Source organism: Pygocentrus nattereri, chromosome 9 (genome assembly GCF_015220715.1).
Source record: "Pygocentrus nattereri isolate fPygNat1 chromosome 9, fPygNat1.pri, whole genome shotgun sequence".
NCBI classification, from domain to species: Eukaryota; Metazoa; Chordata; class Actinopteri; order Characiformes; family Serrasalmidae; genus Pygocentrus; species Pygocentrus nattereri.
The window spans coordinates 14,119,879-14,136,840 of NC_051219.1; the positions used below are offsets into that span (position 1 = coordinate 14,119,879).

At 40.8% G+C, this 16,962-nt stretch overlaps 2 protein-coding genes across 2 annotated transcripts; one reads left to right on the plus strand and one right to left on the minus strand.

The window, feature by feature from the left end:
- Nucleotides 1-1,054: 1,054 nt before the first annotated feature.
- zgc:193690 (ATP-dependent RNA helicase DDX19A) lies at nt 1,055-13,022 on the plus strand. Its single transcript, XM_017707895.2, has 12 exons — nt 1,055-1,252; nt 1,982-2,036; nt 2,171-2,221; nt 5,543-5,678; nt 6,642-6,734; nt 7,743-7,845; nt 8,969-9,083; nt 9,183-9,360; nt 10,240-10,477; nt 10,941-11,103; nt 11,333-11,524; nt 11,664-13,022. The coding sequence occupies exons 1-12, from the start codon at nt 1,196-1,198 to the stop codon at nt 11,723-11,725; spliced, it is 1,443 nt and encodes a 480-aa protein (XP_017563384.1). The 5' UTR covers nt 1,055-1,195; the 3' UTR covers nt 11,726-13,022.
- A 770-nt stretch (nt 13,023-13,792) lies between these two features.
- On the minus strand, nt 13,793-16,439 carry ubxn10 (UBX domain protein 10). Its single transcript, XM_017707863.2, has 2 exons — nt 16,328-16,439; nt 13,793-14,816 (listed from the first exon to the last, which is right to left on the minus strand). The coding sequence occupies exon 2, from the start codon at nt 14,806-14,808 to the stop codon at nt 14,041-14,043; it is 768 nt and encodes a 255-aa protein (XP_017563352.1). The 5' UTR covers nt 14,809-14,816; nt 16,328-16,439; the 3' UTR covers nt 13,793-14,040.
- Nucleotides 16,440-16,962: the final 523 nt, after the last annotated feature.

Consider the following 16,962-nt stretch of genomic DNA (forward strand, 5'->3'; position numbering starts at 1 on the left):
CCACTGCTGAAATGTTTGTGTCCCACCTTACACGGTGCTGTGGTGGGATTCTTGAGTCTGTGCACTATTTAAGGAGGAGTGGAAAATTTGAACAAGTGGCCAGCGAAAATCGTCGTGGCACACTGGCAACGTCCACCTTGAATCTCGGAACATAAACACAGCAGACGGTCCTGGAGTCATTTACCAACACTTCAGAAAGCGGAAGCAGCCTTCGACGGACTCACTGAATCGTGTGACCTTCGGCTTCAAACGTCGTTGTTTATTCAAAGAATCTCATTTTCGCCCCTCAGCTTTGGCAAACTTCCAACTTTTCCTCCTCGTCCCTGCATAAAACTCTTTTTGCAATATTGTTTCACATTTCAGGCGTTTTCCCCCATTGTGTGTGTGTGTGTGTGTGTGTGTGTGTCGTTTTTGTTTGTTTTTTAGTTTTTAAAATTCACGGAAAACCTGCACACAAAAACTCTGAGTGCTAACAGCGCCCCCTGTGGACAATCTTAGCATGCTAAACGTTAAGCCGTCCACATGTGAAAGTCCAAGGAAATCTCACAAATTCTCTTTTTACCGTGCATGTAAACCTTTTATCCGGTCACCTTTACCGTTTCTACCCGTTATCTTTTATGTTTAATCCGAATATGTTCATGCTTTAGGCCCGCGGTGCTGGAGATGTGAACCAGGGGCTGCAATGTTTACAACACAAGTACAGCCGTTTTATTTACCATCCAAAACCACCAGTGAACCTGCATCTGTCTTCTGACTTTTTAGAAGTGATGTTTCTGGTGATAAAATAGCCCTAAATGGTTCACTGGGCGTCTTAGAAAATAAATGTATATATTTGCTCTGTTTGTGCTCATCACGACCACTGTAAAGAAGAGTCGGTGAGTTTCTCTGCAAATGAACCCCTTCACATCGAGCCACTCTGAATGGCTTCGTTTAATCCTCAACCCTTGATCTATGCAGAGACCTTGAGAAAATGGTGGGACTACGCCGTAACGACGCGTACGGGCAGTTTATAACGCATACTTGTGCGATTTTGACAGATAGGAACTAAGATCTGTTTACTGAAACCCTCCCGGTCAGCTGAGGGAGGAGCACGTGGCCGTTAAACGGCGAAGCCGAAGCCGGTGAAAGTGGATGAAAGTGCTCTGGAAAAGCAGTCGAAGTTGTTTTATTAAGTGGTCAGAGATAACAGAAAGCTATGGCTACCGACTCGTGGGCTCTGGCCGTGGATGAACAAGAAGCCGCCTCCAAGTCGGTGAGAGAGTCGTTAACTCCTATTGCATCATGCGCTTGGTGCTAACAGGTTAGCTGAGGCAGCAGCTCGGGCTGCGTTCCAAACTGCGTGCTGGAGCACTAGTTAACGAGGACCCTCGACTAGTGCTGGTCTTCACAATATGAGCTCTACAAAACTTAATAAGTGTGCGTGACAGTCCTGTTCCGACCTAGCTGGGGCGCAGACATATACACTTTAGTGTATGCGCTCTAGCTGGGTAGTAAACAAGTGCGCGTTTTCACCAGAAGCGACTTAACTTAGTTAAGCACTCTAGGAATGTGTTGTAGGCTAATAGTTTAAGGGGAACTGGCGATTCCTCCAAACACCCTGGGGATTATGTAGCTAGATAACTAAGGCTGATTTGCCTTCTCATTCACCATCCTCTTACTGGAATATTCCGTTCCACCTTAAATAATGCCACAGTGACACTCTGGTCCAGAGGGGCTCCTGTATTAGACCGCTGCATTATTTAAGGTGGAAGGGAAATTTCCAATAAAGAGCCAGTTTTCAGACTCGACAGAAAAGTGAGTTTTACTATGAAACCACGATCATATAACGATAGGTCTCAAGGCTTAGTCTCCAGCATACACAAACTAGCTACACCTACAAACTGTTATTGCCCTGTAAAGCATGAGTCATGATGACCCAGCAGGCAGAGCAGTCCAGAATAGCCTGCTTTAATGAGGCTTTACTCTCCCCTTCCGAAAACAGATTGGAGCCCTGCGGATTAGAGAAAGACGAGTCATACCGAGAGCCGAGGCCAATGGTAATCGGGTTTTGTGTATTGCACACATATTTAGGTAGTATTTTATGATGTGACAGTAATATCAATAAAGCAGCCGTAATAGCTGCAGCGCTTTGCTCAGTATAACTTATATGTGAGGTGTTTCTCTTGTACAGGAATGGCGAAACCTAGCGAGGATGGTGACAAGTCTGATGAAGAGGAAAAAGGTGGGTGATTGCTTATTGTATAATGATTAGTTCCTGTGGAAGGAATTAGTAGTAAATCCAAAGCCTTATATCTGCAAAAAAGGTCATTTTAAATGTACAGTACTGTGAAAAAGATCAGAGACCACCATTCAGTTATTTAATGTCCAGCAAAAGCAGCCCAAGTACGAGTTATTAATTTTTCAAACCGGATTAGATATAGAATAATCCACTTCCGAAAGGAAGGGGAAAGTAAAAGTGAAACAGAAGTGGAAAAAAAACTTTAAAAATGACTAGAAGGTATAGGAAAATGGGATTCCTAACAACCGTGCAAGACCTGGTAGACCACCAAAACAGTCGCCAGCAGGTAAACTGTACTAAAAGGATCTATCGTTGAGAGAGAGGATAAAATAAAACTCCACTCTTGACTCAGATCTGAAAATATCCACGGGTGTTTTCGTCCATCTTTCTACTGTGAGAAGGTGACGCAGTACTATGAGTCTGAAAGGACGTGTAGCTGTTGGTGCAACCAACTTTTAAGATGAACGTGTGATGAAATGTGAGTCTCCCAGAAGGAGCATGTAATAAAAAGGTGGACACACCTTCAAATGAAAAGGGTTTCTGTGTAATTGTCTGTTAAGTATGTTTCCCGTTTTTGTCCTGATGCTGAAAAATTAATAATTTGAGTGGAAATTAAATAAATGACGTGTTCATTGACTTTTGCTCAGTATGGACTTTTGCTCAGTGCCTTTTTTTATCTGAAAAATAGCTCATAGATTCCTCCTCACGCTGTTCTGACTTCTATAGCATTAAGATCAGGGCTGCCCAAAGTTGCATTTAGCCTGCCAGAAAGTTACCAGAATTTTATATATATATAAAATGTATTATATTTTTATTGTCCTTTTTAAAGCTGTGTTCTTAACACAGTATAACACAGGCGTTTGAAAACTACCTGCCTTTTTTATTTGTTTATTTATTTACTGTTTTGCTTTTTTGGCCCTCAGCCCGCCACACACGTCACACATGGCAGGTTTGGGACCACACACATCAATTATGTTATGTATTAATGTGCCGGGTTTTCAACATTTTATCAGTGCAGAAAGCCACATGAGGCTGTGCATTTTACAGCGATTTCACCCCTATGTGTGTTGTGGCAAAACCATGGCAACACACAAACTCTCCTAGCAGACTGCTTTAGAATATCACAAGACAGATCAAATAATATATACAGTAAAACAGAACAAATATTCAGACATACAGTGCATATACTTCAAATACACACACAGTCTTTTATAGTCTTTTGTAAAAGCTGTTTAGTAATGTTTTATAGACTATTTCTCCTCAAATGTGATTTTGTACTTCTAAATAAATTGTGTTCATAAGCGTAAATGACGAAATTAACAGGGACAGTGGACAGAAATGCTCGTCTTAAGGCATTTGGACAAATCAGAGCTCTTTTGGAATAATGAGCTTTAGTCACATGAAACGAAAATCAAAATCAAGGTAATGTTTCATGTTGCTGTGTGGAGAAAAAGGCATTGATTCTAAGAACACCGTACCCACAGTGACGCCTGAAGGCGGAAGCATCGTGATATGAGGCTGCTTCTCTGCAGCAGTGCTGAGGAATTACACATCGAATTACATCATCGAAAGAATCATGAAGGGAGCTGTGCTGGGACATATTAGAGGAGAATTTAATCTCATCAGCCAAGAAACGGAATCTGGGGAGACCGCAGCCTCAGACATACTGCGTACAAGACGGGTTTCTAAACTTCCTGACTTGATCATTTACGTTGGATTTTGAACTTGTGAGGTGGATATAGGCAGGTCATTGTCTGCTCCCCAGTGAGTGCTGGGGGCAGGCTCCAGAAGTCCCCCACAACTCAGGAGAATAAGCAGTTTAGATGATGAATGAATACATCAGGCGTAACATTATGACCAGCTTCTTGTCCATTTTATCAGTTCCACTTACTATATAGGTGCACTTTGTAGTTCTACAATTACAGACTGTGGACCATCACATTCTCAGCACTGCAGTAGCACTGATGTGGTGGTGGTGTGTTGGTGTGTGTTGTGCTGGTACAAGTGGATCAGACACAGCAGTGCTGCTGGAGTTTTAAACACTGTCCACTCACTGTCCACTCTGTTAAGACACTCTTACCTTGTCAGTCCCTTGTAGATGTAACCTCAGAGATGATAGCTCATCTGCTGCACAGTTTGTGTTGGTCTTTCTCTAGTCCTTCGTCAGTGGTCACAGGACGCTGCCCACAGCACGCTGTTGACTGGATGTTTTTGGTTGGTGTTTAAAAACTTCAGCAGCACTGCTGTATGTGATCCACTCAGACCAGCGCAACACACACTAACACAGCACCACCACGTCGGTATTATTGCAGTGCTGAGAATGATCCACCACCCAAATAGTACCTGTTCTTTGAGGGTCCATGGGGTCCTTACTACTGAAGAACAGGGAAAAAGGGGCTAACAAAGTATCAGAGAAACAGATGGACTACAGTCTGTAATTGTAGAACTACAGAGTGCACATATGTAGTAAGTGGAGCTGATAAAATGGACAATGAGCGTAGAAACAAAGAGGTGGTCATAATGTTATGCCTGATCGATGTATATGTAGTAGAAGTGTATTACATAATGAAAACAGTGTTTCCCCTCACTGTACATAAAAGCAGTGAGCTTGGTTAGAGCACAGTACAGTGTGGTTTAGAGAGTTTGCTATCCCTGTTATTGTCACCAAATGTATGTCATAAAATCAGTGTTTTTTTCCCTTCTGCTTCACTGTTGTTTACATCTTTTGGTTTGATGTAAAATATGAATGAGGAGTTTGTGAGCCAAAGTAAAAATTTTCTGCATTGGACTGAACTGAGAGAACTGAACTATAAACATAAGCACACCCTTAGGGGCTCCTTCTGCAGGAGCAGATGATTTTGGCTATTTTCCCCCAGTGTTTTAAACATTTCCGTGTAAGGTCTAGGGCAGCAATCTAGCAATATTGACCCCATGATAGCATTGATACCACAGGAGGCTGCAATACACAATTGATACATACAATGTCTATTTTGTGCTCTGAGCATCTTGGCAGGCTTCCAGATGAGTTTTTTTCTGGGCATTTTCGTGAATCAAGATGGCCACATAATCTAACTAGCATTGTAATTCTGGTCAAAACACTTGTGATTTGATTCATTTAGGGTTTGTCACTATTATAGACTTGCAGTAAGCAGTATAATCTTGCTCATGGTAAATTTGTATATATAGGGCAGTCCTGGCAGGCCTACCACTTCAGGTTCATATCGTTTTAATGATGTTTCGTGGATTTGTGTTGTTGCATTCTAGAGGACAGAGCTGCACAGTCACTCCTCAATAAATTAATCAGAAGCAATCTTGTCAACAACACTAACCAAGTGGAGGTTCTTCAGAGAGATCCAAACTCGCCTCTATACTCGGTCAAGACGTTTGAAGAGCTGCGACTGTAAGTAACAATTCAGGCAAACCTTATAGAGTCTGGCTTATGTTATAGCAATGCTGTAAGACAATTCAAGTGAAAGAAATGTCCATCCTGTATGATGTATGTATATCAGCATCAGAGTGATGTTTAGGTTTGGCTGGCATTTCAAACTGAGGTCTGATGATGTATTTATTGTATAACGGAACAGCAGAAGGTTTAAAAGGTGCTGGGCTAAATTTTACTACTACTTATTAATTTTACTGCTTTTGAAATTATTGTATGTCTGTGTAATCTGAATCCAGGTAGATATTGTCCTAATTTAATAAATGTGTGTGTATTCATCTACAGTGCCCTCCTCACATATTGGCATCCTGGTAATGAGCAAAACAGGCTGTAAAAATATTGTTCATTGAAATGATTTTGAGTTCTCAATCGAAATATTAACAAAAATCTAGCATTTGAAGTACGATGATTGGTAAATCTTATTAGGAAATAAATGTTGTTTGCACCCCTTCATTTAGTACTTTGTGCTGCCTCCCTTTGCATAGATAACAGTTCGGATTCTTCTCTTCTAATGCTTAATGAGATTGAAGAACACATGTACAAAGGATCTGAGACTGTTCCTCCATGCAGAACCTCTCCAGATCCTTTCGATTCTGAGGTCCACACTCTTCAGCTCATCCCGCAGGTTTTCTATGGTGTTTGGGTCAGGGGACTTTGGTGGCCATTGCCAAATATTGATTCATTGGTTAGTGATTCTTTGGTTTTCCATTGATTTTGAGACATGCTTTGGATTATTGTCTTGCTGGAAGATCCAAACTGTGGCCCAGTTTAAGCTTCCTGTTTGAGGCAAGGAATATTTTGAAAAAAAGATTAAAAGAAAAATATTTTTACAGCTTATTTTGCTCATGATGACCAGGGGTGCCAGTATTTGTGGAGGGCACTGTGTATATCTGTATACTTAATTTACATTGTCATCCATCACAGGAAACCACAGCTTCTCCAAGGCGTGTATGGAATGGGCTTCAATAGACCCTCCAAAATCCAGGAAAATGCCCTGCCTATGATGCTGGCAGAACCGTGAGTTTCTCCTTACAACATTCAGGTCTGATCAGGACGATTTTCATAATAGGGTAAAAACCAATATGAAAAATGTCACCAATACCATTTTAAAGAGCTGAAAATACAGACAATCTATCATATCGGACACAAGGCTCATTTAATATGAACAAAAGTTCCAGAGTACAGTAGTTTAGTTAAACAGTGCTTTACTGACTGATATGGTTGTACCAACTGTTATTATTCAAATAACTTTTTTTGTAGTAGTATTCAAAAATTGTAATGTTAACTTGCCTCAAATCAAAAACCAACAGCTACTATCTTGTTATCTTGATGGAAAGCACTGCTTGTATTTTTACGTGATGTTATTGGTGCCCTTTAATCATGTTACTTCTGGCAGTTAATTGTGGTGTCATCCAGAATATACGTATGCTGCAGTAACAGCCTCTACGCTTCCATGAAAGCTTTACACTATATTTCTGAACATTGCTGTGAAGATTTGATTGCATGCAGCTGCAACATTAGTGAGGTCAGATGTGGAGAACTGCTCCACAGCCCAGTCTTGGGGGGGCTTTCTTCCCCTGAGCCAATACTCAGCATTAAGCATGGTCACTTTAGGCTTGTGTGGCTGTTCTGCATCACATTCTATTTCCAGTGCTTTTCTGTAATGATTTTACAAGCTATGTATGTGTAGTTGAGCACCTGTGTCAGCAGTAGATGCAGCTTAGTAGCTGGATTCACTATTTAGAAGGAGTGTCTGGAAACTTTTGGAAATAAAGTGTTGACTGCGATGTATTCGTAACATTTAAAGAGACATTATCATGGACTTTTGCATAGATGTCGATAAATCAGCGGAATCTTTTCATTTAATGGTTTTATTTGCAAATTTATATCTGTTAAGCCATTCTCCACAATGATAGCCAACAGAGCAGTAAAAACATCATCACCACAGTAAATGCTTTTTTAATCCTTAGCATGGATTCTCCTCCATTAGCCTTTCTTTAGCTGTTGTGTTTCAATTGATTGCAGACCCCAGAACCTGATTGCCCAGTCTCAGTCCGGCACGGGCAAAACTGCTGCCTTTGTGTTGGCCATGCTGAGCCATGTCAACCCAACAAACAAGTGGACACAGGTGAGTAGTACTGTAGAATTATGTGGATTGAATTTTGATAGGAGGCCTTTACTAGAGATGTCCCCAACAAATGGTTTTCTCAGTCAGCTAGAAGGACTGACTTGGAATCCCCTTTGAACATTTTGAAGTGCACCCAGATGGAGGATTTGTTTACGTTCTATGAGCAATATGTTCACTACTACTTAATACTGCATACTAATAACTGTCTGCAGCAAACTGATTTTAAATGTATTGTACAGTTCAGTAGTTCCCAGCCCTGTTCTTGGAGGATCCCTGCCCTGCATCTTTTGGTGTTCCTACTTCACTAATCAGCCAATTAACAAGACCTGCCTGAGTTGAAGTGGGTGTGTTGACACCTTTGTCCCAACAGCCAGTGTTGAAATATCATATTGCATTGCAAAGCCTTCAGGATGTTGATCTTCAGTGAAAATCATTTTTAAGAAAGTTTAACTGCACATTTTATATAACATGTTTTTACAGATTAAAAAAACTTCCAGCACTCCAGCAGTATCCCTAGTTCTTCATATATTTATGGGTAGTTTAACCATTTTGTGTTGTTTTTTTTTTCCTGTTTTTTGCCCCCCCGCCCAAAAGCGGCTGGCTTAACAGCTGTTCTTTTGTTAACTGGGACATAAGTGACGCATCAAAAATAGAAACAGGGCTTCTGCATCATACTCTGATGCTCATGGCTGGTGTCAGTTTTGCTGATTTATAATGGAATCGTTCTGGTTTTGTTGTTGTCACTCACTCACGTCACTATTAGGAAAGGGGTTGGAGCAGAGAAGAGTTGATGGGTAAGTGTATCTCACAGAGACCGCAACTGCAGAGCTGTGCATCGAGAAAACACTGATTGACGATCCTTGAACACTGGAAGCAGAACAAGACCCAAACGATACACAGTCTCACCCAGAACTGGAGCAAAATCAAAATAAACGAAGTAAAATTTACAGATCAAGGGTGTTCCAGGACCATGATTGAGAACCATATATATGATTGAAGATTAGTTCCTGTCTGAATTGGTCTGAACTGCTTAACCAATAAACCAGAGTTGTACGGTACACTAATATTTGTATTGTGCCTGAGGCTGAACTGTATGTTATGATGCTGTGTTTCTCCGTTCCAGTGTTTGTGCATTTCTCCAACCTATGAGCTCGCCCTGCAGACAGGCAAAGTGGTGGAGCAGATGGGGAGGTTCTACCCTGAAGTGAAACTGGCATATGCTGTTCGTGGCAATAAAAGTAAGGAGTTTGCTGCTATACAAGCATCACAAATTTTCACAGAGGTATTCCACAACCTGTGAACCTGAAATACATTTAACATCCTCTACCTTTGCTCAGTGGAGCGAGGCAGCAAGATCCAGGAGCAGATAGTTATTGGTACTCCTGGCACTGTGCTGGATTGGTTCCTGAAACTCAAGCTAATGGACCCCAAGAAGATTCGAGTGTTCGTGCTGGACGAGGCTGACGTTATGATAGCCACACAGGGCCATCAGGACCAGAGCATCCGCATTCAGAGGTGAGCAAGGCATATGTAGGAGTTTTCCTGAAAGGACTTTAATCAGTCTTTTAGTAGTTAAAAGAATGGTTTGGCAAAAAATCTTATTTACACAATGTTTCCCCAACCCAATCGTAATCATTTAGCCAACACCTGTCTGGTGTCCTTTAGTTTTGCATGGGACCTCTAAGGCTAATGTTATCAGCAAGTAATAGATGTTATAAAAAACATTTAATTCATACTTGCCTCATGTAACATTTAATTAATAAGTATTATCTAAAAAAACTTGCTAAAGTGGTTTCTCACAGTGTAAGCAGTCTTAGTCGTCTATAAAAATGGACAAAATTCAGGCATATGAATACCTCTATTATATGGAGCCCCTAAGGGGCTGTGGATTAAAAAAATTTACATTTCATTCCCTCACAAAAAAATGTGTTCCCTCGCAAATGTTTTGCGTTCCTTCACAAAATATATGCATTCCCTATAATATAGTAATTCACCAAAATATAATATCAGACAGCAAGGAAACCTAGGACAAGAGGTGCCCAAAGACATTGCCCACATTAGAGCTTTGCTTTTAGCATAGCTAATGTTAAAAGCTGTTTTCCCTGTTTCGCCAGTCTGAGTCTATGCTGAGCTTATTCAACAGTTGTTCTCTGCAATCTGTAAATGTTGCTTTTACTATACGAGGACCCTCGAACTCAGTTTCAGTTTGTCCTCACTAACCATGTTTGATTTTGAGAAGCAACACTGTCTTTATATTTCATTCAAAGATGAACATAAAATTCAATGAGCTGCACCATCTTTGAGCTTAAGCAAAGCACAGCTTTTGCAAGCGAATGCAAACATTTGCATCATACTGCGTAACATTTGTGAGTTTGGTCTGTGCTTGTTCTGCAGGATGCTGCCCAAAGACTGTCAGATGCTGCTCTTCTCTGCTACCTTTGAGGACTCGGTGTGGAAGTTCGCTGAGCGGATCGTTCCAGATCCCAACGTCATCAAACTGAAGAGGGAGGAGGAGACCCTGGACACCATTAAGCAGTATTATGTGCTCTGCAATAATAAAGAGGACAAGTTTTCTGCACTCTGTAACATCTATGGGGCAATCACCATCGCACAGGCCATGATCTTCTGCCATGTGAGTCTGACCTTACCATCTTGATCACTGCCTGTTTTGTAGTTGTACTGGTGTAGTTTGTAAAATGGTAAAGCCTTAAGTTATTCATTGGATTTAAGCTGGGAGAATCACGTACAGGAGGGCAGTATTGCGCTACGTTGTGTTTACCATCATACATACAGGTCACAGTATGCCTTTCTGAGGACGTCATGGGTACACTTAGTACTTTGAGAACAATGAACAACTGAGTGCATTGAGGCCAGTTACAGTTGTAACTGCATAAACTGCATGGTAACAAGTCACTGATTGGATGTTTCCCCATTATGTCATCATCTTATTATATTCATATATTTTAACAGTCGTCTGGTTTCTCTTCATGTTCCTTCATAAGTAGTTTACAAGCAGTAAATAAAGTAAAAAATGAAATGAATACTATAATAGTTTATCACTTTTAAGGGCATGGTGTTTTGTGTTCATGCTTTAGACTCGGAAGATAGCATCCTGGCTGGCAGGGCAGATGTCTAAAGAAGGCCACCAGGTGGCACTGCTGAGCGGTGAAATGGTGATCGAGCAAAGAGCAGCTGTCATTGAACGCTTCAGAGAAGGCAAAGAGAAAGTGCTAATAACCACTAATGTGTGTGCAAGAGGCAAGTTCACCAACATGTGTTCACTGTGCTGCAAGGTTGTTGGAAATGTTTATAGTGTTATTTTCCCCTGTTATGTTTTCCTAGTAGTTAGTAGGAAACAAGTTAGTAATTCTTAATATTACAGCTGTCAGGCACTTGTATAGAATTTGCTAATTCTGTACAGTACTTTGAATTGCTGCCTCAAATGAATTAATTAATGTTCTTCTTAAAAATCTCTGGTGGTCATCAGGCATAGATGTGGAGCAGGTTTCTGTGGTCATCAACTTTGATCTGCCACTGGATAAAGATGGAAACCCAGACAATGAGACATATCTCCACAGGATCGGCAGGACAGGGCGTTTCGGCAAACGCGGATTGGCTATCAACATGGTGGACAGTGACCACAGCATGGATGTTCTCAAAGCAATTGAGAAGCATTTCAGTTAGTCACTGCATTCCCATAAATTTTCTCTACCAACTGAGTATTCGTTTTGACCCAAATGATTGAGTTTGGTCCCTTTTGATTTAGCTACATCCATACATGTGCTCATCGTGTACTAATCATTGTCTGTTTTCTGCAGATAAGAAAATATTGAAGCTGGATACAGATGATCTTGACGAAATTGAAAAAATTGCCAACTAAGGTGATGAAGAGCCCCAAACGCACTCCACTACAGCAGTATCATTTATATAGTTACCTCATCAAGCATCTTCCATTTGACCAAGCTTCTCGAGGGCTCTGTTTGATTTTGGGCTAAAAACATGTTTACGTTAAATGCAATTAGGTTACCAAACCTTTAACAAGAAAGTTTAAACTTGAGCTTATTTTTTGCAAATAGACTTGATTCTTAGCTGGTAGTTGCTAAGGTTGAATTTTGTGTATGGCTTACGCACTTTTTTCCTGTGTTCTACTGTGAAAATGATTAGATTCCCTTTTGGTTTCTAATAATTATGGTCGAGTGAAGTGTATATAAGCTATCATTAGTAGGTAAATTCTATAAGAGGGTAGGTAACAGCGTGCCTAAAGTCCTTGAAAAGGACTAAAAATATATAGATGTGCTGCAAAAAGCACAGACATCAAAAAGCCAAACAAGGCAAAATGTAGCAGAGATCTTGTACTGTGATTGTACAAAAACACTCCTTAAGGGTAAAGATGACACATTACTGTAGGGTACTGTTCATAACCTACATAAGCTTGTCATGACAACTGACATAATCCTACATAAATGTTTGTAAATAATTATTCCAATAGGCATCATTCACTCTATAAAGGATGCGTTTGCCAATTTTGATCAAAGTACCATTTATGACAGAAAAAGCAAATTGGAATAAACATTTCTAAACATTTATGTAGGGTTATGTCAGTTGTCATGACAAGCTTACGTAGGTGTCATGTAGCCTTATGAGCAGTATCCTACATTAGTGTTACCAGCATATATATCGATAAACGCACAAGAACGTTTAGTACTTGTAACCCACAGTTTTTGGTGGGGTTTCCTCTCTAGATTTCAAGAAGGCTACAATGAAGAATTAATAGATTATGTTTCATTTTTGTTCAGATGACCAAACGTTGGTTCAAATGAAAAGTTGCATTCTGTGAAGTTTTGTTTCTTGAAACACTAGAGAGTGTGTTCTGTTCTGATTCTGAAGTCTAGCACTTTTACTGAATAAAACAACTGTTTACAAGCATACTTGAATCGTTAGGAATAACATTTGTTTGAAGGAAAAGGAACAATTTTATTTAGCTGTGTTACTGAATATGCACTTTGGTTTCTTTGAGAATGCTGTGTTTGGATACGAGTGAATTTAATGAGTTAAGAGTTCCAGATTATCTGGAAAATATTTAATAGCATCAGTTGTTTTGCTTTTTGCTCTTCTGCTGCATTTATTGTTTTAAGAGTTGTTTCTTGATATATGCAATAAAAATCCCAACCACAGTCTCTCATGGCATTGCACTGACATTTACACTGTATGTAAGCATGTTTGTTGTATGGATTCATTAACTTATGAATGTGTTATAATAGGTTGGTGAATGTTTCTGAAAGGTTTCGTTTAAAGATGTAAACACAGTCATTCAGAGTAGTTTGATGGAAAATACTGTTGATGCCATTTTAGAGAGACGTCAGACCTACTCACAGTGGTGATGATAGTAACCAGATGTCCAAATGCCTCAATAAGCTACCTCATTGGATGTTTTTACACAAACTGATTATGAATATGCTGTCTGGTGCCTTTGATACTGCTTCACACCAGTTTTTAAATAAGATTTTCGCCTAAAACTTTTTTTTATTCATTCATGGTACCTGCAGGGTGCTACTGGGCAAAACAGCAGCCAAAGATTTACTACTATATCAACAGTGTTAATATTCTATCAAATTAGTTTGTTTTGGAATGTAAATTAAATTGGCTGTATTTGCATTGTGGACAACAGATCACCAACATTGTTAAAAAACAAACAATGAGCCAGTATGTTTCTCTACAGTGCAGTCCTAGCTGTTTAGCAATGATATCTGAAAAAGAAAAAGTGAATAATTTCATCGTTTTAACAACAGAAGATGAATAATAGGTGAAGAATATGAATAACCACTGACCAGAGGTCGGTGGCAGATAGTGCCTTCTTGATTTTATGAGGCTTTGTGTCAGAGCTGGGAACTGAAGGGACTGGCCTAAAGTTAAGTGCTGTTGTAGATGTTTCAAATGTCGTCAAATGGAATGTTTACAAATGTTTATTTAAAATAATCTTTACTAGTTCACATTATTGTTCCATTAATAAAGCTAAATCATTACAATAATCATCATTAGACAAAAGTGGATTTCCACTCGGGTCGATTTCCCGATTCTAGACTACACAACGTTCTGAATGGAGATCCAGATGTCCATTGAAAGGAAGGTGCGGTCCAGGATTAGGCTGTCCAGGAAGCCGACCCTTTAATGAATAACTTGGAACACTTAGAAGCATCAGTAGTCCACTGCACTGTCTTCGAGGCTGATGCATAAAACAGACTTATTAAAGATCCCACATTGAGACAGGCTCATGGTTAGATTGGTGAAGGTCTGCCGAGGGACCTCCATGGTCTCGATTACAGCATGTTTGTACCGCTCTCCGCATTTGGCCTCGGCAGCAGCTATGACAGCCTGGAGCGTATCTGTGGGCTGAAAGTGCCATTTGAACCTCTGACCGCATGGAGTTCGAATTGCAAGCAGCAGCTGCTTGTCACCATCAACAGCTACATCTGTTCTGCTCTCTGAGTGTCCAGGAGTCACCCTCCCTGTGTTAGGATCAAACTGGAGCGTAGACACAATCCCCATCTCTGGGTCACTTCTTGAAGCAGTCCAAGAACAGAAATGGGAGATGTGTTGGTCTCTCTGGAGCTGATGGTGGTCACGAAGGCTGCTGTCAGACAGACTGAGCCTAGAGACCTTTTCTTCCACACCTCTGGTCAAAACATCTCCTGGCCTCTTCTCGATGGAAGGGAGAACCTTGTACTTGTTGAGGGAGAGAACTGGAACATCTGGGGGTGGTTCGAAGATTTCACTGTGAACTTCTGCACTTGGCCTGCTGCTCTGTCTGGGGACGGCGCGGGTGGGAATCACAGTGGGCGTAGAAGAAGGGGGAGGGTGGGGGGAAAACATGTGGCTCTGATGCACACCTTCATCCGCAGCCAGAGCCTGAGTCACCCTGACTCTAGTGCGTCCTTTAGAGGATTTCGGTCTTGTCATATGCATGTTTCCCTCTATGAACAGGATTACAATTACTTATTACATGTTTACTCCTTAAGTACACTTTAAGTCTGCTTCCCGGACACGGATTGAGCCTAGTCCTGGACTACACAGCGTTTTGAATGGAGAAAGGAAAATGCAGTGCAAGACTAGACTTAAACCCTTGCCTGGGAAACTGACCTTATATATCCAAAGGTTTGTATACACCTGCTCATCCAGTGTTTCTTATGAAATCAAGAGAATTTACAGGGAGTTTGTTCCTGCTTTGCTGCAGTGACAGCCTCTGCTCTTCTGGGAAGGCTTTACACTAGATGTTGAAACACTGCTGTGAGGAGTTTCATTTGCATTCAGCCACACTAAACTAAAGACGTGAACCAGCCCATGTGTGGAACTAGTAAAAAGAAATCATCATTGGCTTTCAGTGTGTTGTGATAATGGGAAAAATGGCAAATTGCAGAATTACACTTACAGGGGGTGTCTGGATACTTTTGGACATATAGTGTATGAATAAATAATGATTAAGATACGGGGGGAAAAAACTAGAGAAATCCGCAAGTAACGTAAATCGCTGGACTTAAAGGGGAATTCCACCAATCTTTCAAATTTGTTTGCATAATTCTTTCGTTGCAATATGAACAAAGTCAGAGGTTTGATGTAAAATGGTTTGTTGTAGTGATAGTTTGAGTCTCAGATTTCTTTACAGTGGTGCTGACAGGAACAACACAAATCTACAACACAAATCTGGCTATTTTATTTACTACCCAAATCCATTAGCCAGGGAGCACACGCCTGTTTATGATGGTAAAATAGTGGAAAATCGGAAAATCCCTGCATATACCCCTCTGTTATGAATAGACTAAAATGGATTAGCAAGACGTTTTAGGCCAACACTTCATCCCAAAAATATCGTAAAACAATTTCTCAGGCATCGGGCAGCGTATTCTTAACCATTTTGTGTAATAACTCTATAAGGGAGCTTTTTAGACGCTTTAAACTCTTGTCTTGTTCCTGTCACCACCACTGTGAACAGTTCTGACTCTGCACGTTTCTCTAGAAGAGAACATTTCACATCAAACCACACTGAATGACTGTTCACATCTCAGTACAAATTTCGAAAAGACGGCGGACTTCCCCTTTAGCGGTGTCAGCCGGCTGTGCTGTTGCGTCATCGCTGCAACAGTAACGGTCATTTTTCTTTAATAGAGACGTTACCGTCTAAACAGTCGGCCAATCAAGTAGATAATTTGTAGTTTAGGCTTTTATTTAAGAAACAAACCTTGGTTACTTACCCAATCAATATCCCGCTTTTTAATATTAGATACATACTTTAAATATTAAAGACTGGTGAACTCTGCTGTTATTCGTTTACTAGCTTGATAAGCTAACGCTAGCTAGCTAGGTTAACAAAGTTTGCAGCGCAGGCGTTAATATTAATATTAAGACCGTGCCTAGTTTAGAATAAGCGGAGTTTCACAAGATTCAGTTGAATGGGGCAGTTTTTAACATTTCAGAAGTGAAATGTTACCTTTATTCCGCCTGTTTTGTCCGTTTCATTTCGTGTGGAGACATTTCCACCCGCGTCGCTCTCCAGTTGCCAACGCAGTCACGTTGCCTTGGCAACGCCTCACTGAGCTCTGGGAGGCCTGTCCAGCCCTGCAGTCAGTCAGTCAGTCCACCTGCACTGCACAGTGTCCAGATAGCACAGCTTAGGGCCAGTTCTGGGTTTACTACATCAGTGTGGTTCACTACCAGACATGAGGTTAGATGTGCAGGCCAGACTTGGGCCAGATCCCACCGTTTTATACAGTTTGGCCTTGTGTCTAAATTTGTGGGCCAGTTCTGGCTGGAGCATCGTGGACCACATTCGGGCCAGATTTGGACCACATTCATTAGCTCTACTCACTTTGCAGCACGTGGGCCAGATCTGGGCCAGGGACCCATATGACCCACTGGGCCAGAACAAACTCAAGGATGTGGGCCAGACAAATTTTGGTAACTGAAGTTTTCTCTCACATCTAATTCAGCTCAGGAATGATTTGATCACTAGCTAACTGTGCAGCTGGAAAAATGAAAAGAGCTGGATAATAAAGTAGATATCAGTGTCGTATTAACATAACTGATTTCTACAAAAACCTTACATGTGCTTGGTGAAGGTTAATA